This window comes from Dermochelys coriacea, chromosome 2, assembly GCF_009764565.3.
Source record: "Dermochelys coriacea isolate rDerCor1 chromosome 2, rDerCor1.pri.v4, whole genome shotgun sequence".
Taxonomy (NCBI): domain Eukaryota; kingdom Metazoa; phylum Chordata; order Testudines; family Dermochelyidae; genus Dermochelys; species Dermochelys coriacea.
Genome location: NC_050069.1, coordinates 65,769,790 through 65,794,423, shown reverse-complemented (window position 1 = coordinate 65,794,423; position 24,634 = coordinate 65,769,790). Strand labels below are relative to the sequence as shown.

The 24,634-nt window shown below is 38.2% G+C and overlaps 1 protein-coding gene across 15 annotated transcripts in view; it reads right to left on the bottom strand.

The window, feature by feature from the left end:
* The window catches only part of LOC119852194 (aspartyl/asparaginyl beta-hydroxylase), a 203,764-nt gene that overhangs the window by 111,729 nt on the left and 67,401 nt on the right, over positions 1-24,634 (bottom strand). For 10 of the 15 annotated variants that reach the window (XM_038393232.2, XM_043507811.1, XM_038393236.2 and 7 more), the window contains 10 exons: positions 20,586-20,675; positions 15,354-15,428; positions 14,657-14,857; positions 13,913-13,972; positions 9,866-9,922; positions 7,476-7,520; positions 5,368-5,406; positions 1,541-1,582; positions 879-923; positions 379-411 (listed from right to left, as the gene is read on the bottom strand). In XM_038393232.2, coding sequence (XP_038249160.1) covers positions 379-411; positions 879-923; positions 1,541-1,582; positions 5,368-5,406; positions 7,476-7,520; positions 9,866-9,922; positions 13,913-13,972; positions 14,657-14,857; positions 15,354-15,428; positions 20,586-20,675 — 687 coding nt within the window. The remainder of the gene's footprint in view (positions 1-378; positions 412-878; positions 924-1,540; positions 1,583-5,367; positions 5,407-7,475; positions 7,521-9,865; positions 9,923-13,912; positions 13,973-14,656; positions 14,858-15,353; positions 15,429-20,585; positions 20,676-24,634) is intronic. The other 5 variants (XM_043507809.1, XM_043507812.1, XM_043507814.1 and 2 more) reach the window with 2 other exon arrangements.

Here is a 24,634-nt window from a genome sequence, read left to right as displayed (position 1 = left end):
AATTTAGTCAAGTTCAAAGATAATGAAGAAACTGAAGTATAAAATGGTTAAGGAACAATGAGACCACAAATAGGTTTGGACAACTGTGGAGTTCAGATACCACATCCAGTATCTGAGATTCACAAGAGGCAGTAAGCAGTAAAAATATTAACAAACATTTTGTTATAACCCGGGGGGAAAAGAAAACCTGCTTTTATATTTTTTTAAATTTTACACTCCAAAGGAAATTAGCTGTTTAAAACTACTGTATTCAACAGGAAAAATCTCAGTCAAGTACATGTTTTAACAAGTGTCTTAAAGTTGTATTAAGATAGAGTAACTACAGAAAAATAATCTTTAAGCCCTCCTTTCAGAGAGATAAGAACAGCTTATACTCACTTTCATCTTCCTTTTCAGCATCAGCAGCTGGTTCTGTTGGGAACAACATTTCTTAGCTTCAAGTTTATTCTTTTGGGCCAACATCATTGCTAAGCATCAAGAGAACATTTATAAAATGTCAAATGCCTAAAAAAAGGTTATTTTAAGGAAGGAATAATGTTCTACAATATTAAGAAATTTCTAATTACTCTATAAAAATGGAAACAAGTACATGATTTTGTTGAAAGATAACCACAAACAAATCATCATCTAGAACAGGTTTGCATTACCCAGAACAGTAGACTTAGTCTATCACGGTGGGGCTTAATTTAAATCATGCTTCGTTTTAAGGAGGCTAAAATTCCTGACAAGGACTGAGAAAGTGACCATGCCAATATGATATGGGCCCCAATTTTTGTAACATTTAGGAATCTTCTGTATATGAAACCCTAAAAATAATACACAAACATTGTTGCATAATTAATGTAATGTAAACAACTAAAAAATGTATTTATTTTCACCTTGTATGCTTTCTTCATAGTAGTCTTCATTTTCAGGCTCTTTACCTGAAATGGGGATACATTCAAATGATACATGAGAATAACATTCTTTAAAATGACCTTTATTAAACAAATGCAGAATTCATAAGCAAGGTGTTATTTATAATTAATTTACAAAGGGATGCTAGCTTGAAATCCTGTCAATTTCAATGTGTTAAAAGTAGTTTCAGATATTACACGTCCTGGAATCTCCCTGCCAAATTTCATAGATTCAAAAAATCACATTTTCCTACTTTTTAAAATGGTTCTCTTTCTCTCACTCTACACGAATGGGGGAAACAATTGATTAGGCAGGTAGAACAGTGAAGCTACCTATATACAGGTGTTGTAAATGTACCAAAAACAATTTTGTGATACAAACAGAAAAATTAACTGCTCTCTCTAATCTTTCACCTATAGCAACCTTAGATGTTACTTGAAAAATAATAAATTTTTCAGATAGTGAATTTTAAGTTACCTGTGCACCAGTAAAAAAAATAAAAATAATAATAAAAAAAAATCAATCAATCAATCTCCTTTTGGCTCTAGCAGAAATAGGGTAGCAGTTGGGGTTGTTTTCTCTTTATTTTGATGTTGGGGAGATTTATTTATATTTAAAAGGTTACTATCCCAAAGTACTTTACCTGCAGTTTCTTCTGTTTTTCCAGTCTCCAATTCTGCATACACTAAGGGGATATAATTTTATCTTACAGTTATTTACGTAAGTGCAGTCATACAAAAAGCATGGACTAATAGATTTTTCTGTAAAATAAAATCCCAGCATAAACGTATTAGGGTTATTAACCTAAATGATGTGTTAACTTTGCTCTTTACTTTTTTCCCCACTACTTACTCTTTTTCTCTTCTCTGGAGCTGTATTGCTCTACCAGTGAACCAATTCTTTTCCCCCTTAATTCTGTGTATTGTTTTTTCCTATTACTTTTAATAGGTATCTGGGTATAGGACAGGTAGGTAAGAATTGTCCTACTGGATCAGACCAGTGGTCCATATTCTAATCCCATATTCGGTCTCCTGTGGCCAACACCAGAAGCTTCAGAAGGTGCAAGATATCTTGCATTAGGCAGCTGTGGGATCATCTGTCCCTAACATCACATTGCCTCTGAATCCCTTTATAGTTAGGCCTTGTCTACACAACAGTTTTTCTGACAAAAGGCAGCTTTTGTCGACAAAACAGTGGAGGTCTACACACTACAATGCTCCTCCTGCTGATTTAACTTGCCTGATACGTAAATATAATAAAACCACCCTGATGAGAGGCATTGTGGCGTAGTTAGAGCGATGCAGCATCAGTGTAAACACTTAATTCCTTACATTTCCATAACTGGCCTCAAGCAGGTATACCACAATGCCCACTGTTACTACTCTGGTCACTGTTTTGAACTCTGCTCTCCTGCAGCCAGCTACACAGTTATGCACCCCTCCCTTTTTAAAGTCCCAGCAAGTTTTGAAATTGCTCTTCCTGTTTGCTCGGCTGGACAGCTCATGTAGCATCTGCCCAGGTGAGCAGGCTGGCTGCACACCGCAAATGAGCTCCTGTCTGTACTACAGGGGAGGTGCTGCTTCTACTGAGGCTGTGGGTCTGAGGCTGGGTCTGTGGGGAGAAATCACTGTAGGAAGGCAGGGGGAGAGAATCACAAGACACTCCCTACAGCCCCCCAATCCATGCATCTTCCAAGGTTGCAGCAGTACCCAAAGCACTCCACCCATGGGAGACTAAACACAATGACAGCCAAACAGTGTTGGGGGAATCCTGCTCTCTGCAACATTAGGGCTGCAGCGGCAGGTAGGCTGCATGGCTGAGTCCCCCGTCTTAAGAGAGACATCATGCTGACACACTCACTCAGGCACGCACCCTCCCCCAACACACATTGTGTGTGTGTGTGGATTTCTTGTGTTATTGTTCAGCAATGTCAGTTTGGTCACATAACCAAGTGCTACTTTCAAAAGTGATTTAAAATGCGTTACTTTTTGGGCACACACAGCAATCATTACAAAGTTCATAGCACAGCGCGACAAACAATGCCAGGCTCAACACACTACAGCAGCACCCTATTACTGTGGCTCAGTCTTAAAATGCTCCTTCAAGGCCTCCTTCAGCCACAGAGCAATCTTCCCCCATTGAGCTCCTCCTTGGGTTCAGAATGCACAGCACAATACTAAGCAGTAGCGCAGGATCCATGCTTTCTGACAGAGATGGCTGGCCTGCAGGTTACCAGGGCAGTTGAAAAGCAGCTGGCAATCTAGTAGGATGCCCATGGAACGATGGGATTGGGAAACCTGCATCATGTGACATTGAACACGCCCAAATGAGGCATTGCAAATTTTTCCCAAAACATGCTGCGGCCAGTTCCACGGTGGGATAGCTACCCATGGTGCACTGTTGTGTGCGTCGATGCAAGAGCTGCTATGGTGGATGAGCTCCACCGACACAAGCAGCATAATGTGCACATGCAACTGTGGTTTAATTACAGTGGTGTCTGTACACCAGGGGCGGGCAAACTTTTGGGCCCAGGGGCAACATCTGGGTATAGAAATTGTATGGCAGGCCATGAATGCTCACAAAGTTGGGGTGTGGGAGGGGTGAGGGTTCTGGCTGGGAGCGCAGGTTCTGGAGTGGGGCCAGAAATGAGTACTTCAGGGTGTGGGAGAGGGCTCCGGGCTGGGCCAAGACAGAGTGTGCTCTGGCTGAGGGTACAGGCTCTGGGGCGGGGCTGAGGATGAGGGGTTCGGAGAGCAGGAGGGTAGTCTGGGCTGGGACCGAGGGGTTCAGAGAGCAGGAAGAGGTAGCTTGGGGATGCAGGCTCCGGGCGGTGCTTTCCTCAAGCAGCTCTTGGAAGCAGCATGTTCCCACTTCGGTTCCTACATAGAGGCATAGCCAGGCAGCTCTGCTGCATGCTGCCCAGTCTGCAGGCGCTACCCCTGCAGCTCCCATTGGCTGCGGTTCCCGGCCAATGGAAGCTGTGGTTCCCGGCCAATGGGAGTTGTGGGGAGGGTGCTTGGGACGGCATGCAAAGTGGAGCCCCCTGGCTGCCCCTATGTACAGCGGCCAGAGGAGGGACATGTTGCTGCTTCTGGGAGCTGCGTGCAGCTGCCCCCGACCCTGCTCCTTGGCTGGAGCACCAGAGTAGGGCAAGCCCAAGACCCTGCTGTCCAGTGGGTGCTCAAGGGCTGGATTAAAACAGCTTGCAGCTGGATACGGCCCACGGGCTGTAGTTTGCCCACCCCTGCTGTACACTGACGTAACTTAACACGGCTTAAACCTTGAGGCATGAGGTTTAGTAACTCTCTCAAAATTTGTTTCAATTAACTGCTTTAACTGTCTGTATTCTTGTTATCCATATAAACACCAGTCTCTTTGAGACTTGCTAAATTTTTTGGTTTTGAGGACATCCTGTGGCAATGAGTTCCACAACTTGATTATATATGGTGTGGGGGAAAAAAATTCCTTTTATGAGTTTGCCACCTTTTAATCTAATTGACTGTCTCCTTTTTCTTATGTTCTGAGACAGAAAATAAGAACAAGGAGAAAACAGAAGCTCTTGATCTACCTTCTCTAGAACATTCGCTATTTTATATCCTTTTATTGTGGCTATTCTTATTTGTCTCCTTCAAAAGCTAAAGAATCAGAGTCTTTTCAATCACCTCTGTTCATGTGCAAAGGCCTCAAAGAAGCTTCATATTCCTGAATATAACACACTGCATCCAAACAAAATAAACAAACTTAACTTATTGGTGTTGAGAAGAGAGTAGAGACACCAACAAAGGACATCCAGCACTGAAAGCAGGATCAATGGGCCAAAGCAGAGCCACTAGTGACAGCTCCAGATGATTTTCCAGGTCCTGTAGGCTCCTTGCCTGACTGCAGTCAATAATCAATGGGCCGGAAGGTTCTAGGGCTATGGTAGTGGCAATGGGCAGCACGCAACCAGTAGGTCGAGGGGAGCAATGCTAAACTATCACATCAGAACTGTCCGAGGGAGCCCCTCAAGAAGCTTTGAGCTAGAGAAGTTCCCAACCTGTCTCTCACTGGGTCAGACCTCAAGAGTGAGAATCCTTTGAAGATATTATCTAAAAAAACATACGTGGAGGTGATAATCCTCCAAATATTATTCAAAACTAATGTCTCATTACAACCACCATTAGCTGAAGAGCATAATCCATCTTTTCCACAACCCAAAGTATATTCTGACTGAATAGACCACATAAGGTATTTGTAACTTTCTGACATGACCCAGAGTCCACACTGTAATATAGCTGGATTGTAGGCTGAAATTAAGGTTGTTTGGGGAGCATTAACTAACAATTATCTAATGCTCAATTACATTTAAACTAAGATATTATATTTCATTTAATTGGTATTTATTTTCTGCTTTAACTCCACCTTAATGACATTTGTTTAAGAGCCAAAATATCTTCCCACACGTTCAATATAACAGTATTAGATCTCTACCTGTATCCTGGGTCTCAGTCCATTCTTCATAATTTGGTTCTAAAAAACCAGAAGAATTAATATTAATCAAAAGTTCTGGGGTCTGATTTAGCAAAGCGTCATAAAAACATAGCATATTTCCTAAGTGTAGGTATTAAGAGTTGGAAATGAGCTCATCTAGTCAATGCAGCGCATTCAAGTGCTTTGCCAAGTAAAGTTTTGGGGCCTGACTGCAGCAGCTCCACATACACACAGAGCCTTTATTGAAGTCAATGGGAATTCCACACATGAAACAACTATATAACTAGACCCATAAATGTCGCATTAAAAAAAAATGTAATCAAGAGAATTTTGACAAAGTGAAAGTTCAAAAAGTATTTTTCCATTCAACCCAGGTGAGATCAAAAAGTTAGATTTCAGCACATTGTCCCAAACAGAGATAAATACTCACGACAATTATTGATATGCAGGATAGTTTTATACAATTATTTGGTCAAGCCAAATTTGCTACCTTTGTACATAATTCAAGGGCTATTTCTTTTTTGAAGTCTTTGGAGAGGAAAGAGGCTAATTGACTAAAAGGCTTTATTATTATTTTGCTGTTGGGCAATGGCAATTAGAACTTTAAGAATTGGCCATTTATTATACTGAGGTGTAATGTGTTGCTGATCATGTGAATTTTAAAATTTTGGAAAGGGACCCAGTACATTAGATGGGCACTGAGTATTTATTTCAAATTTATGCAATATCGGTAAGTACTACAAGAAAAGCTCAATTTAAATGCAAACAAATTAACATGTTATTCTAAAAATAGAATACCCCTAACGATTTAGAACAAGATTCACAAAAGGACTTCTGTGCCTAACTGCTACCTCAGGTGCCTAAATCCCAGAATCAGGCATCAACAGGATTCACAAATCCACACTCAGCTATCCCTGGGACCCTGCAGGAGCCTAAACTCACTTAACATTTAAATGTTTGCAGTAAAATTTCTCTAAGTGCCTATGTTTCTGCCTATGAGCATGCACATTGCAACCCATCTCATGAGTCCAGGCACCTAAACTCCACAGCAATGCCTGAACCAAGAAAATATAGGCATTCCTGTGGAGAAATAATTAAAAAAAAAAATCATTGGAGCCGAGGGACTGGATCCTGGGCCTTCCTTCTCCCAGGTGAGTGCTCCAAACATCATGCTACAGTGTTATTCTCATGCTCTATTTTTCATCTCTAGCCCAATGTGGACACTGTCACCCCACCCTAAACCCCACCCCAGCTTCTTGCTAAAACAGCATAACCACCTAACACCAAGAGAGGGTTTCCCAAGAGGACAGAGGTGCCTCCCTGCAGCCCAGATTTAGGCACACAGAGGGAGGAGCTTAGCACACACCTCTCAGCTTGGCACCTTCCTTTGGCTATGTTAGGTGAGAAGCTGACTAGAGTACTGACTTTTATGAATCCCATTCTGAGGGGCCAATCTCTCCACATTTATTATATAGGAAGCCTAGGCACCAAATTCAGGCTTTGTGAATCCCAGTGATTCAAATATAGGATAACAAAACTGGTGCATGTACATGAAATGACACTTTTTATGAGCTTGCATTGTCTAGTAGAGTGCTGGGCAATACAAGATGCACATTTTTGGGCGAAAGTCTGGGACTAGAGAATCTGCTGGTGTTCTTCTGCAGGGTAATTCATGAATGGGTAGCTAGTGGCACTCAATACTGTGTAGCTGGAATCAAGTTACATGCTGGAGGCTGTGTGAATTTGGTAGGGCCCTAGCAATGGGTAGATATTGCCCCTACCCAGTATTAAGTTAATAAAGTTGTTGCCTGCTACTTAAGAGCCATTCTAGTTTCTGTCTTTCACACATGCATGTTCTGCGCAAGATAGTGTTCCACTCATGTGGCTCCATTACAGGGGCAGCTGCATTGTTTTACATCACATACAAATTAGGTTTATAAAGTGCTTTGGAATCCTGCAGGATGGAAACTATAATATAAATGTAAGGCATCATCAAAAAGTTGATGAAGTCCTTAAATTGTAGGAAGAAAGGCACCCCCCTCCACCCAATTGAAATGCAGCTTTTTAACCACATGGTATAAAGAGGAAAAAGTTTTCTTTTACAGTACCTCCATGATGTTCAAGAGCAGCCTCCTGTGCTAATTCAGTGTTATCTAAAAAGAAAGATATATTTACTTGCTTTGTTTAGATTAATCGGTCATAAAATACCCAAGGAACACAGCAGTAACCAAAATACCCTGAGAGTAAACATTTAGCTCCAATTATATTCCGGATACTAATAGTATTTGTAATCATGCAACATTATGTTTAACCACTGAATACTGTTTTATAAAACCACACATCCACAATCTACAATAGGAATCCCCAGTCTTGGAAACATTTATACACGTGCTTAATTTTAAGCATGTGGGTAGTCTCGTTGACTTTGGTGGGACTATTTCCATAAATCAAATGAAGCACTTGTGTATTTGCAGGATTGGGGCCTACGGAGTTGTATTTACAACTATAAAGCAAATAGTATTCCAAGAATTAAGGCAACAGATTTTTGCATTTCCTCAAAATAATGTTTCTACATATACTATACATGATCTTAAAAAAATGTACACTAACTATTATTTTTCATTTTCTTTGTGGTCTCAGAAACAGGGTAAGAATTATTTCAAGATGAAAGGGAAGATAGAATTATGAACTTGATATTGTTTTGCAAACTATATATTTTTTAGATGAGAACATGTTTGGTTGATAAAGATAACGGTGTTGACACAATATACTTTAGTACCCCATGACTTGCAGAAGCCTAAGTCAAATGGCATTCTGATTAAAAAATAGCACTAAACAAATACAACTTAGCACATACTAAATGGATTAAAAACTGGCTGACATTTGAAAAACAACTAATTAGGACTCATCAACTGGGGGTACTATTAGTGTAGTCTGGCATGGATCTGCTCTTGTCCTAGTGCTATCTATCAGTGATCTGGAAGAAAACACAGAATCTTTACAAATAAAGTTTGCAGATTAAACAAAGATTGGAGAAGTGGTAAATAAGGACAGGTCATTAATAATAAAGGGATCGGGACTGTGAAAACTGGACTCACCTGAACATTTAATATAGCCAGATGCAAAAGATAATACATCGAGGAACAATGAATCGAGGGTCAGACTTGCAAAATGAGGGAGTATATCCAGGAAAACAGAAACTCTAAAGGAATTTAGGGGTCATGGTATATAACCAATTGAACACAAATGTCCAGTGCAAAGCTGTGACTAAGAGGGCTAGCACAATCCTTGGCTGAATAAAGAGGGTAATATAGGTTAGGAGTAGAGGTGGTATTACCTACATATAAAGCATCAGTTGGAAAACTATGTCCCTGTGTTCCATTATTGTAATAAAATGTCTTGGTTTCCATATTTTGAAAAGGATGCTGACAAATTGGAAATGGTTCAGAAAACAGCTACAAGAATGATTTGGAGTCTGGAAAACCTGCCTTACAGTGGGAGACTAAAGAAGCTCAGTCTATTTAATTTATCAAAGTGATGGTTAAGGAGAAACAATCGCAATCTGTAGCTACCTCTAGGGGGAGAAGATTTCTTATAGCAGGGGGATCTTAAATTTAACAAAAAAGAAAAGGAGTACTTGTGGCACCTTAGAGACCAACAAATTTATTTGAGCATAAGCTTTCGTGAGCTACAGCTCACTACATCGGATGCATCCGATGAAGTGAGCTGTAGCTCACGAAAGCTTATGCTCAAATAAATTTGTTGGTCTCTAAGGTGCCACAAGTACTCCTTTTCTTTTTGCAAATACAGACTAACAGGGCTGCTACTCTGAAACCTTAAATTTAACAATGGCTAAAAGCTGTAGCTAAACAAATTCAAATGAGAAAATAAGGTTCAAATTTTTATCAGTGATGGTAATTAACTACTGAAACAATTTACCAAGGGATGTGGTGGATTTTCTTATAGACTTTAAATTAAGATTTGATGTCCGTTTAAAAGGCTGCTCTAGTTTAATCAGAAGTTATTTGGCTTGCTGCAGGAATTAGGGGTGAAATTGTATGGCTTGTGTTATGCATGAGATCAAACTAGATAATCATAATGGTACCTTCTGGCTTTAAAACCTAAGGATCTATAGTTACTCCAGTTTAAGAGTCCCAAGTCAGCACAGGAAACTCCTTACAGGTTAAAAAAATTCAAACACATGGAGGGAAATCCATGAACTTCAGTGAAGCCAGGAAATTTTATCATTGACTTCAATGAGGCAAAGATTTCACCAATGGTGGCCTAAATTTTTTTCACTTACCAAAATTAAACAGAACTGCTGTTTTACAAAACCAAAGCCACACCCAGATTTGCCCATTCCTCATTACAGACTAACATTTACAACATGCACTAAAAACTGTTTATTATGCCAAACTACTTGAGAATACAAACCTGAATACCATATATAACATATACAAGTAATTTTTAATGAGAGGTTTTTTAATAGTTTACAAACCTGGAACTTCTGGCTCATATGCTGGCTCTTCTAAATCCATGTAATATTCATATGGATCTGTAAAGTAAGACATTTGCTGTTTTTTCATATTTAATGTTCTGATATTTTAATGGGTGACAATATTCTGGCTCTCAATCACTGCAAATAACCCCCAACTTCTCAATATACATACGGGCAACTGGCTGAGAATGAACAAACTAAGGCCCTGCAACTAAACCTGTGTGGTTGGACTCATGTATGTCTGATAGTAAAATTCCAGACAGAACATATGTTTTTTTCCACACACTGACAGACTAAGAGGAAGGAAAGAACCTATGGTTGGATATACTAAAAGTGAATGCATTGCTCTTTGACTAAGGTCTTATGTATTATGAGTTTTAGTACCTTATTTAGTTGATTTAAATCAGGAAACAAGAAGGGACAATAAAGCAAAAGAGAATTAAAAAAAGTTATCCATAGAAGTAGACTTTCATTATGTTAGTTCCATTATTGGCTATCACTCAATATCAAGTTCCATACGTAGGCTGTCACCGTGCCTCCAGCGGATCACAACTGAGACTACCAATTAGGAGAAACTGCTGAGAATAGGCGACTTCCCAAAACTGGTGTTTTTTCTTCCATAAGCTATACCATACCAGTAACAAAAATGAATTTCTGTCTCACCACATTGGCTAACAGGAAGTCAGAAATGCAGCCTCCTTAGGTATTTCAGCCCTGGATTCAACACCCAGACAGCAGATTTAATGATGAGTGGTTATTTAAAACCAATTTCAAAGGGTTCTTCTGATCCCAAAGGACCAGCCACATACCCAGATCAATATACAACTCAGATCTTACCCAATAATCACGTTGTTGCTAATCCTTTAGTATCTAATTTCTAAAGTCTTATTTATAAGAGAAAGAAAAAGGTGAGAGTTAAAACTGGTTAAAGGAATCAAATACATACAATAATTGCAGAGTTCTTGTACAGTAACTCCTCACTTAAAGTCGTCCCGGTTAACCTTGTTTCGTTATTACATTGCAGATCAATTAAAAAACATGCTCGTTTAAAGTTGCGCAATGCTCCTGGTTTGGCAGCTGCCTGCTTTGTTCGCTGCTTGCAGGAACAGCAGCCTGTTGGAGCTAGCTGGTGGGGGCTTGAAACCAGGGTGGACCAGCAGCTTCGCCATCAGCTCCCCTAAATTCCCTGTTCGGCAGCCGCCCAGCAGGCTATCAATTACCAGGCAGTTCAGCTGTCCCACCCCCACTGCCCTGGAGCTGCTCCTGCCCTCTGCCCTGGAGCTGCTCCCTGGAGCCTCCTGCTTGCTGTGCAAGGGGGGTGTAAGAGAAGTGCTAGTGTCAGGGTGTCCCTCTCCCCCCACTCCTTTATCTCATCTCCACAGAGGAGGGTGGGAGGGACACGACAGTTCAGGACAAAGGGAGCTTGCTGGCAGCAGCTGCTGTCTCAACTTGCTGATCTAATTAAAAAGACAATGTACTTAGAGTGAGGTCAGCATACTTAATGGGGCAATGGCACATCTCTCCATCACACACACGGTGTGTACGTCTGTCTCTCTCTGCCATGCTGTCTCCCCTCCCTCCATTCATGCTGCCTTGTAGAATGTGAGGCTACATTAACATGTTAACCTTGAGGGCTCAGCCAAGTGCTCATCGTTTAGCAGTAAGGCATTCCCTGGGAAATATCCCATCCTCTTCCACCCTCTGGCTTCACCACCTCAACCAAGTTTCACAATCATCATTGCTGTGTACAGTATTAAATTGTTTAAAATTTATATTGTGTGTGTGTATAGCTATATCTATATATAGTCTTTTGTCTGGCGAAAAACATTTCCCTGGAACCTAGACCCCCCATTTACATTAATTCGTATGGGGAAATTGGATTCACTTAACATCATTTCGCTTAAAGTGGCATTTTTCAGGAACACAACTACAGCATTAAGCAAGGAGTTACTATACCAGGTTTGGAGCAGTGATGGAATAAACTGCTTGCTTGTAAAATCTCTGGGTGCTTCCAAATCATTGGAAGGTCCTCAGTCCCTTGGTTAAAATGCTCCCATTAGTATAACTCCATAGTCGAGAGATCAGAGCAGGAAAGAGGCAAAACGGAGATGCTTCCAGGGCCTTTTATAGCTTCTGCCATGTGGAGGGAAAGCTCTCAGTCTTTGTGCCTATGTTTTTCCACAAACTAAATGGAGTTCAGTACCACATGGTCTAGTCATATGCCCTTGCATGCTTCTATGAGCCATAGCAGGGGCTATTACCCATATTCTAGCTAGAATGTCCACAAGAAAGTTTATCAAGTGAAGATAGGTTTCTTCCATGTCCTATTGTGTTCATTGATGGGCCGTTAACCAAAATATTCCCTTCCCAATGTGCTGGCTAGACTGGATGCAAATACCTTGTGCGTGTTACCCAGGAGTAAACATTTGAAATATAGGTACAGTGTCGATTTCATAACTCCAGATACAAAAATGATGCATGCATACAAATAGGATGATCACACCAACAAACCATAACTTTTCTATTGACACCTTACATGACATATGTTGTACAAGATTTGTTGCAATTATATAACAGTGGTAGCAACAATGATCTACTTGGTCATATTTTTATCAGATAATGTAAATTATCCATAGAAGTAGACTTTCATTATGTTAGTTCCATTAATGCGGTCATTCAACAGAAAGTTCCATATGTAGGCATAGGGCCTAAATTTCAAGTGCAGTTTCACGGTAAGAACAAGAGGGGGAAAAAAATGTGGATTCCAAACTTCTGATCATCTTTATATAAGGATGCCCATATCACAATAAAATCCTCCCATTTACAGCTCACTTACAAATTCTGCCAACACCCTTGTCTATCAACACATGTCTATCAACATACATAGAGAACCATTACAACTAAACAATAGAAAAAAATTAAGTCAGCATTGGTCTCTTGACTAATACATCTTTGTTCAAGAATAGGGAAACAAAATTATGGGAAATTGTACATTAATCTATGATGTACCACAGAAAGAGGGGAAAAAAGTTTTCATTATACCATTACGAACAGTCAGTTAAATGACAGGACACCACAATTTTTGGCTGTATTTTTCAAGTATTTTTTGAGGTCAAGGTCAATATTGCGTAGTGAATCAGCTACCTGGTTAAAGGGTTATGGGATAATAGTCTCCATACAAAACTGTCACTTGAATGGCAAGTCAGGTTTTCACCAAACAACAGTCACGGAGGCAGGAGTCTTGAGAGCAAAGCTTGCTGTTGAATGACAGCATTAATGGAAACAACATAATGAAAAAAGAAAAGGAGTACTTGTGGCACCTTGGAGACTAAAATTTATTTGAGCATAAGCTTTCGTGAGCTACAGCTCACTTCATCGGATGAAAGCTTATGCTCAAATAAATTTGTTAGTTAGTCTCTAAGGTGCCACAAGTACTCCTTTTCTTTTTGCGAATACAGACTAACACGGCTGCTACTCTGAAACCTAACATAATGAAAGTCTACTTCTATGGATAATAATTTTTTAAAAATTCTTTTGCTTTATTATTACCCCTTTGTTTACTGATTTAAAATAAACTAAATAAGATACTAAAACTCTTAATACATAAGACCTTACTTGAAAAGCAATGCATTTACTTTTAAGAATATCCAACCAGAGATCTCTTCCTAGTCTTTTTAGTCTGTCCATATGTGAAAAAACACATGTTTTGTGGAATTTTACTATCAAATACATATTCTAGACAGCCAGGGGCATACACTGAATGCACAAGCCTTTCTGCAGCTTTTGCACTACTGAAGACAGATACTTTTTTGTGATTACAAAAATTCTTCCCTTACACTATTAATTTTAAATTGCAAACCTCCGAGTCCATTTAAAGAATTCAAATACCTTAGACAACAACAATATAAAGTTTTTGGAGCAGTACAAAGTGTTTTTAAAATCACAACTCTAGATTAGTTCGGTGATTTCTATTTAACTTTTCTGTTTTTATTTTTAGCAGTATGGCAAAACACACCAGTATTATGCAGTTAAAAAAAACAGTCATACCAGGAATTTCAACTGCTTCAGGCTCACCTACTCCATGCTCTTCTACCAGATTGTCAGTTTCTGAGAGACAAGAATGAAAGAATTGTTTTCAATTATTTGTGTGCGCACGAGCGCGTGTGAGAGATTTTACTTACACACACACACACACACACACACACACACACACACACACACACAAAGACTAAGTAACGACAGAGTCAACTTTCAAATAGGCTTCAGCGCAGCCCCTAAATTTCCACAGTAAGACCATTTGGAGAATATAATAAAAAATGTGTAGGTAGAAGAAAGAAATTCTAAAGCAATCAAAAATAATCTTGTTAAAAACAAATAAATAAAACAATAGGATTAATTAACTTGCTATGAATTAAAATGCCTTAATCTTGTTTTGATTTATAAAATATTTATATTTGGGAATAGCTTTTGCTGAGGTTTAACATTTGTCACATATCTACACCAAACTGAAATTTAGATATAAATCACACTCTTAAAAGGCATGCATTACATGCACTTCAAAAATTGCAATGTACACTCCCGTAGATGAACAAAGGCGTATTTGTTTGTGAATATTTGCCAGTTATGTTCTCAGTTAATGGTCTGTACACACAAATGCAGTAACCGGCCTGTCACAAGGCCCTAAAAACTTCAATGAGAATTTCTGTCATGTTACGCTTAGATAAGTTAATTATATTAGCTCTTACTATATCTGTAAGAATCAACTAGAAATATTTTAATTGGTTCAGATACCTTCCTGAATTTGTTTTAGTATTTCAGATACTTCAGGTATTCCATCTTCTAAAGCTCCATAAAGGTCATCAGTTGTAGGAATTTCAAAAGGTTCTTGGTATACTTCATCCTTCCCCTGTTGTTCATCATTTAATCCTTCCTGTGCACCTTCCTCATACTCGTCATTTAATTCTTCCTCTTCACCATCCTCATGCCTCTCTCCTGATTAACAAGTTCAGAGGATGTAAACACCATACCCAGCAACCGCTGAATTAAATTTCCAATAAATAATCCAGATTCAAATTTATCTCTAGTAGTTCTTAGACATTCCCCCAAATAAGTAGGGTCTTAACCATTATCAGAATGGACTTCTAAAATGCCTGTATATTGATCCACTGGAAAAACAGCTAGGAGAGAGAGAGAACCAGTGACAGACGACACCATCCGTGTCCTCTCTTGCTATGTCAAGATGTAACATTTTGAAACACGATTTGTAGACTGGTCAATGGGAGCGACAGGTATTCAGAACCTCTGAAAGTCAGGCCAGTTATCAGGCTTTGTTCCCTAGACCACCTGAGCATTGATAACTTGTTGGCTATCCTCTCACATACACTTGAAAGGAAATACAGTACACTATCATCAAGAATCTCTCTCAAATTTGTCTAGTCTGTTGTGCTATTCATAAATTCTCCAGTGACTGCAAAGTCTGAATTCATACCAGCTTGTGAATGGAGTGCTTCACGAAGAATGGCCTGAATTTCCTCTTCCAGTTCTGCTTCAACATTCTTGTGCTCTAAATGGGTTATAAAACATGTCAAAGATAGGTGCAAAGGATAACAAAGTTTGCACTTGAAACTGTTGTAATTAGTTAGTTTGTAATAAAAAGATGGACAAATTCAGTAAAGCAACTCCTTGACCTCATTAGATCACTGTAGAGTTTTCTCATCACCTCTGTAATTAATTGGATTGGAGGTAGGGGATGAGAGAAAATAGGTTGCATTTTTTAAACCGTAAAAATGTACACCTTTGACAGACTTTTAGAAATTTCACTGAAGATGAATTGAAAGCATTTGCTCTATGCTTTTTAGTATGTCATGAACATCAACTTTTCTGTACAACTTTAAGTGACAGTATCACTAGTGATTTCAGATATTTGCATTCCAGCTGCCATATAGTAATCACCAAGAACTCTCTGGTGTTAGCCTATACAAAAATATTTACTGCAACATACACAAGAAGGAAAAAAAAACCCACCCCCCACAACTTTTAAAAATAAAAATGGAAGGCACTGAAAAAAATTGAACTGCTTCAAGTAGCAGTAAAACTCTACATCTTACCTGACCCACTATTACGTTTTATGGTTCTAAAACCCACTATATTATTTTAATCTCTTAAACAAAACACTCTTACCTTATGGGCAATGTCATGTGTGTGTGATGCTGTAGGGACAGCAAAATACTATCCAAGTCAGTGGGGTTTTTGTTTTGTAAAAAACAACAGGTAAGTGGTGTCAATTTTTCCACTGTTAAGACTTCCCAAGCAGTTCATGCCACATTACACACAACGGTCCCATTTCGACCCATTTATTTATGATTAAACCTTTGTCTCACTCTCCCCCACAGGCCTGTTTTAAAAAATTGCTTCAGATGATTGGTTCTCCTTCCAGCAGTTATATAGCTCCATAAATAAGATGTGAATACAGAATATTTCCAAAGCAGTACTACAGGAGTTAAAAGACAAGCCTCCTAAAAGAAAGTGTATGCATGCACGCGCGCGCGCCTTCAAGGACATTGTTTTGTAAGTCTTAACTTTATCTCACCTCTCAGATTTACGAGGCTCTAATTTAAGACACTACCCACACAAGAAAAAGAAGAGGTGATAAACAGCAATACATACTGTATTATCAAATGATCTTTCAAAGATGTCTTGAGAAAAAATATGCCATATCCATATTATTATTATTATATTTATTGCTTCCTTTATCATCTCTTTCATGTGATAGAGACAGAAACTGATTACTACAGTTAGGTATGTGCGACTGCTCATTTGTGTACACGTAGCTCAGTTACAAATATTTAAAATGTGCACAGGCTAAACCAGAAATTCACAGAAGCATGTGGCCAGGTAGGTGCTCAACTACTAGGTAAATACAAAAATACCCTATTTTAATGAAGTCATCAAGCTCTGAAAACCTATGTTGAGTCTGCAACAGTTTATACACAATAACATCTTCCTGCACTGAATACTTGGCCCACAGAGTTACTAAAGAGACCATTTCTTCTTACAATATGCACATGCTGGAAGGAAGGCTGAGTGTTTGTCAGTCACCAGATTTACTCCTGGGGGAATTCTGCACCACTGCGCATGTGCAGAATTTATGTCCCCTGCAGATTTCTTTGCTTCCCCGCAGAAAAATGGCTTTCTGACAGGGAAGCCACAAGAGCAGTCATAAGACCTCCCCAGCAGTATGTTTCAGGTGCCCAGGGCAGCTGGCAAAGAGGTAAATCACCATGGGGTATGGGATGGGACAGGGGAAGAAGCAGCTGGTGGCTCCTACCCTGCATCGGGCTCAGCTCCTAGTCTCAACTGGTCTGGGGAGGACAGGACTTCATCTTCCCTTCAGTATCCGGGACCATGTCAGATTCACCCCATATTTCTCCTCCGGCTGTAGGAAACTCTGCAAACCCTCCTTCCCCCTGCGCCCATCGCTCCTCAGCTGCAGGAGAAGGGATTACTACAGGAAGCTGTTCCCCCATCCAGCCCTCCTCATACCCATACCCTCCTGCTGAACCCCCCCCACACATGGATCAAGCCCCTACCAGCTGCACCTGAATCCCCCCCCCCCATAATAAGTCCCTCCATACTTGACATGGAGAGGCAGGGCTCTGGGGTGTTTCCGGGGCAGGGCCCTGTCCTTGCGCTGTGTCAGGGTTGGGTGCAGCTTCATCGCTGAGTCTGTGTTCCGGGGCGGGGGGAGCTGCAGAGTGATCTCCTGCCTCTGTGCAGCCAATGTCCTGTGATCCCCAATGTCATGCTGGAGCCTTCATTTATTTGACAGATAAAATTTTCAGAATTTTAAACTATTGTACATGGAATTTTTAATTTTTTGGAGCATAATTTTAAAAATTTTTCCTGCAGAATGCCCTAAGGAGTAATCATTGCAAGTTCCAGAAAGACAGGTCCTGGATTTTAAACATGAAGTTTTGGAACACTATATTTCTATCAATTGAAGAAAGATTTAATTTCCTATTATGAAGTGTGCATGCGCGCGCGCACACGCGCGCACACACACACACGATATGGAAGAAAATATCAGTTTATTAATCCTAATATGAATCTTTTTCTGGATTTGAAATTCAAAGATAAAAGGTAAACAAAATGACAACTAGTAAGTCTTTGTAAAAAACAGTGACCCTTAAACGCCTTCTGGCTCTTCAGTTTTACACACACTGAACATATACTACGTAATTTCATGTCAGCTTGAGCTACCTGAGCTTCTCAACAAGTTAAAATATTAGTCGTAAAATGGACTAATTTTTCAGAAAGGAAGCCTTTTAGTCCTTGTCCAGAGCCTACTTCACAGTGGCTCAAACTGAAGAATTTGTCTGAGGCAAGAACAATGGAATGGGTGTAATCTTTAATGCTTAAAGTAGGTAAAGTGCTATTTCTAAATAAAGAATTACCAATAGATTTCTTTTTTTTAAAATACTGATGTCTATTACAAAGATTTTAGAAAAACAAAAAGCAAACCAACCACAGAGAACTCATTTTCAAAACAGTTTCCATAAAACTCTCTTCTATTATCAATATTAATTTAAAATAGTAAGACTATTATATATGCAGTCCAAATCATGACTATTCTTTTTCTAATCCCTTATTCAGCAGCAAAAAAGTTACACTATATAGAGGGAAATGTCAGATAAATTTAAGATTATATAAATTAGATACTTGACTTTAGAATTTCAAAAAGAGTAAGTGACAACAATGGAATTACAGACACTGGGAGAATAACTGCTTAAAGGAATATACCAAACTGTATTCAATTCAATTTAGATACATAATTTTAATATGCTTTTTAGATTAAATAAATTATAAACACTGAAGACAAATGTTAACGTTTCCGACATAGGAATTTAGAAAACGCACCAGATGGTTGTTTCCATAGGGTGCTTCTTCTGATAAGATTATAGACATAGGATAGAAATTATTTAATACAAAATTGTAGGATTAAGTTGTACTATTAATATTAAATATAAATCAAATATTAATATTTATATGTATTATTATACCAAGTAGGTACTATACATGTATGCAGATGGGACCACTCAAAATAGTTAATTTGTGTAATACTACTTTGGGCACTTATGCAGTTCATGCATTCAGATCATTTAAAATCAGTGTGGGAAATTGAAAATTATTAACTCAGCTTTTAAATGAATTGTATAGCAAAATTAAATGATTTAAGAAAACCAGCAACGTTTGTATGTTTGGATGAAGTGCACATACTTGGTATCTTCAGAAAACATGGAAATTACTATTTAAAAACTCTATGAATTTTATCAACTGTGGTACAAGAAAAATAATTCTGCTTTTTTAGCCCAGACTCTAATATCTAGTTATTAACAATATGTCCTACATTCGTAACTCATTCTGTATAGTCCTATGCACATATTCAATAGGATATACTTTCTCAAGGGACAGAAAAAAGATGCAGAAAATCGGTTTTTAGAGTCCAATCAATGCATTGTGGCTGGTAGTAAGTAATACTTGATAGCAAGCACTAGTAAAATTAGGTCTTTATTTCCTTGAATTCTGCGTAGGACTGGTGGGTTTTAATCTTTGTGATGCTTTATGCAAGAAATCTGTTCCTGAAGGTAGATTCTGAACATTAGTACAAGTACTTGAGTAATACATAAGTACTGAATGCTTAAAATATGTAACATTGATCAAACTTTGCCCAGTTATTGAGCTTAAAATATTGCAAAAAACACAAAAAACATTTAAATTACAAAAAGAAAATACCATCTTTTTGGTAGGGGTGTGTGTGTGTGTGTGTGTGTGTGTGTGTGTGTGTGTGTGTGTGTGTGTGTGTGTGTGTGTGCGCGCGCGCGCGCGCACACGCATACAGTGCAAACCACTGTGTGGTCCTGAGCCTAGTTTGGTGGCCTCTTAGTATTACTGCAATACAAATAATAATAGCAGCAGCAGCAACATTAATATTTATATAAAGGGGCATTAATGATGGGTTTACAATGGTTTCCACACTTTTGTTCGAGCAGTTGAGCCAAATATGAACTCCCAGTATAAACTATATTATATATATATGTTATAAAAACCATTTTTAAAAATGCTGTTCTAATTTAAAAAACAAGCTTTATGCCTTTTTCCAAGTCACAAACTTAAATTCTATATTTGGATATTTTGTCCTCTAACTAGGAGATCAATGAAATCATAAGAGAGACAGCATTCATGTACATTTTTATGTATTGTACTACCTTCATGTAACACTTGGTGGAGCAAGTGTTAAATTAAACTTTGAAGACTATTCAAACCAGCAAATCTGCTCCCATTTTTGATTAAGTACTCTACTACATCTATATGCATATCAACATTTGTATTCTTACAGAAAAATATACTGGAACAATACTATACAAATTGTAGTCAAGAATGTTTACAGATGCTTTCTATTGTATGAATTAACCAGTTAAAAATTTTAATGTTTATTGATTTTAGAACAGTTATTTAAAGTGATTCCTGAATATTCTGTGAATGAATTACTACACTAAACTGACAATTACTAAGTAGTAAAATGTTGGCAACAGAAAGAAGGGATTTTTTTACCTGTGGTGAGAGGTCATGCAATTTCACATCCACGCAGACAAAAGGACCATAATTCAAGTGAAATGTTTCTTGCCTTTTGTTGTCATGTACAGTTTGTGAGAGACCTTACCTGATTTAACGAATGACTGCTCTGCAGGTTGAATGGACTCTTCAGATTCTGCTGGTGTTGGCTGTGCTGGGACAGATCTTTCTTTTAGTCCTGCATTTTTCAGTTATAAAGTTAACTTTAGGCTTTTTTTGTCTTGATTTAATTATATAGCATCATGAGATAATCTTGATAATCAGCATGAGATTCAATTATATTATCAATAAAACAAATGGACTGTATAAGCACCTGAGGATTTACTCAAACAAACAATGTACTGTTCTAAGTTGTCCTTAACAGTACATTCTCTGCAAAGACTAAAGCATGTTGGGAGGGTTATTTGAAGAATACATAAACATAAATTTAGAAAAATGGGTAAAGATGCCCAAACTTCTTTCATTGGTTTAAGTTTATTGAACAAAATCCACACTGATTTAAACACATCACAATACTGTTCATAGGTTTTGTTTAGTACGAAAAAGTAATGTATGCTGATAAAAACAGACATTTCTTTTTACTTCACCTATTTCCAAATTTAAAAAATGGTACTTAAGTGATTTTTTTAAGCTGTCTTAACTTGAGTTCTTCTAAAAAGTTTTCATAACACATAGCTCGCAATAAAACAATTGACTAGGCTCACAAATATAGCTCAATAAATTGTAAAGAAGGCTACAAGCTTAACTGTGCCTTCAGATTCAGCAATCTACCCTTCAGTTCTCTTCAGTACATAAATCAGGTCTATGAACGCTTAGCAAAACCATGATTCACAGAGTTCTGGTACAAAGGTTTCCCCAATATAGTAAGACTTGCTGTACAACTAAATAAGTGCCTTTGGATCTCACCATGATGGAAAACAAGGGAGCTGCACACATACAGTGATCAGTGCCAGGGGTAAGAGAGAGTCACAGAATTTCCAGGTGGGAAGATCACCTTGTCCCATCTTTCAGGTGTCCAGTGCAGAACTGGTACCTAATGCACATTTACCACTTACTTTCTAAAACTAGACTGCATAAGTGAAAGGTTTGAGTCACTCACATTGAGAGATTGAGATCTTAGGATGCAGAGCATTCTCAAAACACACCCTGATAATCAGGATAAATTTTGTTCTTCTATAGGACAATGGATACAAGCCAGAGTTCTTATTCAATAACCACACTACAAGATCTACACGCTTCCTGTATTGTTCTCATTGAAACATCAGACTGTATTGTTTCATTAATAGAAACATCCATTCCTAAAATGTCAAACTCATAAAATTTAAAATTGATTATACATCAGATTTGTTTTAGGATTAATGAAATCTAGCATTAGTCCCTGAACAGCGTTCATTAGGGCTCAAACAGATCTAATTTTTGAGGCCTGAACAATGGAGGAGGCAGTGAGAACTTTAGTTTCCTCAACTCTATTTTAGGTGTTTTTAGACAGGATTATGTTATATAGGTTTTTTGAATTCATTCTCAATAAAAAACTTAGCCTAAATGAACATCAATCAAAAGATAGAGAAATGACCAACTATAAGTATTTCAACAGCTCTGTAGAATCTTCTCTCTAATAGTTACAAGCACAGATGAAACATGTCAGTACTTAAAATATTTAAAGCCTGATTTAAAAAAAAAAAACAAACAAAGCTGCAGTTCACCACTCTGCATACTAACTCCTCCTCACTTATAAAAAAAAACATAGCAATTTAGTCATCTTGCTGCACATGCCAAAAACTCTCAGTTTCAGATCTCTCACAATATCAACTGAGTTTACAAACTTGGTAGATCAACAGAGCATAAAATGCATGTTAAAGTATGTGCCCATGTCTTGGTTTCATTGTTTCAAGTTCTCCATTTCTCTTTAAGTATGGACTGGGAGAGCAACAGATGTGCTGTAATTATGTGACAGGAAGTCAGGAAGCAAACAAGTTGCTCCAAAGTGAACTACACCATACCCCTTTAAAATTGACTTTAAGCCACCACTTCAGTTCCATCAGCCTTTTTACTATTATTCTGTTTTAGAGCAATTTTTCTGAAAACTAAATCTGCATTGTATACCTTAATTTCACAACCATTTCTATTTATGTAAACAAGTACTTTTATATTACTTAATGGGATATTTTAAATTACTGTGGTACAAGGATTGTTTAAGTCATACCTTTTATACTAATAAAGCTCAAGTGTTTTTAAATTACACAGAACAGCATGAGCAGATTGTAGCAGACCAGCAAATCCAGAGTTAAAAGATTAAAATTGTATATTTGACTGTTTCTCTATAAAAAAAACGTAAGATTGATTGGGTCACTCTAGTGCAACATACTTATGCAAGACATGCCTTTGGGTTTGTCTACATTACTTGCTGGATCGACAGGCAGCAATCAATCCAGCAGGGGTCGATTTATCTCATCTAGTGAAGACACTATAAATTGATCCCTGAGAGCTTTCCCATCGACTCCAGTACTCCACTGGAACGAGAACCACAGGCGGAGTCGAAGGAGGAGCGTCAGCTGTCGACTTGCTGCAGTTGCGTAACTTACATCAATCCCCCTCCCACCCCAGTGGAGACCAGGCCAAATGTCCTCAGACACATGTGACAAATGTCCTCAGAATATGCTCAGAGGTATCTTTCAGAAAGAAGGTACACTATGATGAACAATCTTCTGTTGAGTTGTTCCTTGTAAGTATAATTTCCTTGATTGAAACAGTACACACACATTTTATTTTCAGGCTCTTAAACATGCCTTTATACAGTAACAACTGCATTGGATTTAGATGTTTGATTTTAATGAAACGTGTTTTGAGACACAATTCTATGATTAGATTACAGAGTGACTGACCTTTCACACACCATGTATGTGTATGTTTATTCCATTTAAAACTATATACATATTGGAATTCTCAGAAAAACGTGAATTAACAATTACAAAGAAACATGATAGTCTGAACTACATTAGAAGTTGTCATGAAGCTGCTTTCAAAGAACAGCAGCTTAAGTAAGGTTCCAAGGCTGCAAAGTCTTACACACGTGCTTAACTTTATGCATGGGAATAGTCCCAATGAAATCAATGGAACTTCACATATGTATAATCCTTGTAAGATTGGGACTTAAGAGGATTGTTTGGGGTTTTTTGTGGCTTTTTTGGGGGGGTGCAGGAGCATATGAGGGAGAGTTAATTCTGCCTTTTTTACCCTCAATGCCACTCGATGCGTGCAACTTAAAAATACATACTTGTACATATTCTTAAATATAACTGCGCTCTGTTCACTTTGAAGACTTTTTTATTGTCAAGTGAAAAAAAGTTTTTTTTATGTATACCGAGACATCTGTTCCAGTTTCCCAGTAGGAGAAAAAGCAATCTAAAATAATTGATACTATTAATGGCAATATGGCAGTTCAGAGCTTGGAAGAGATAGAGGCATTAGAGAAAGGTATGACACTCAAATCTCCACCTCCCTCCACCCAGATGTACTTTTCTGTTACCAGATATAAGAAAAATGTTGATGTACACACTCTCAATCCATTGCATAACAACAGGTTTCAGAGTAGCAGCCGTGTTAGTCTGTATTCGCAAAAAGAAAAGGAGTACTTGTGGCACCTTGGAGACTAACAAATTTATTAGAGCATAAGCTTTCGTGAGCTACATGTTAAATGCATCCGATGAAGTGAGCTGTAGCTCATGAAAGCTTATGCTCTAAAAAATTTGTTAGTCTAAGATGCCACAAGTACTCCTTTTCTTTTTACTCTCAATCCAGACACTGGAGGGACTCTAGATGTAATCTGCCAATAGAAGTACTTCTAGTACCTAATTACAAGAGAAGTGTTTCTCTATCAAATATTTATCTTCATTTCCAACAGATTGCAGTGGAATAAGAATATTAATATTGTTACTGAAACTTAAATTTAGGAGAAGTCTGGGCTTGTTATGCAAGAATAGATATCAAGTCCCATTTCCAAAGGAGATTTAGAAAAAATTTTAGAGCTGTTCTCAGAGATTTCTATGTTCACTCCCACATTTTTGCTAATCATCTCTAAAATGTACCGTGATCAGTACACGGGTGTGTATATATACACACTTTATATTTGTATTTTCC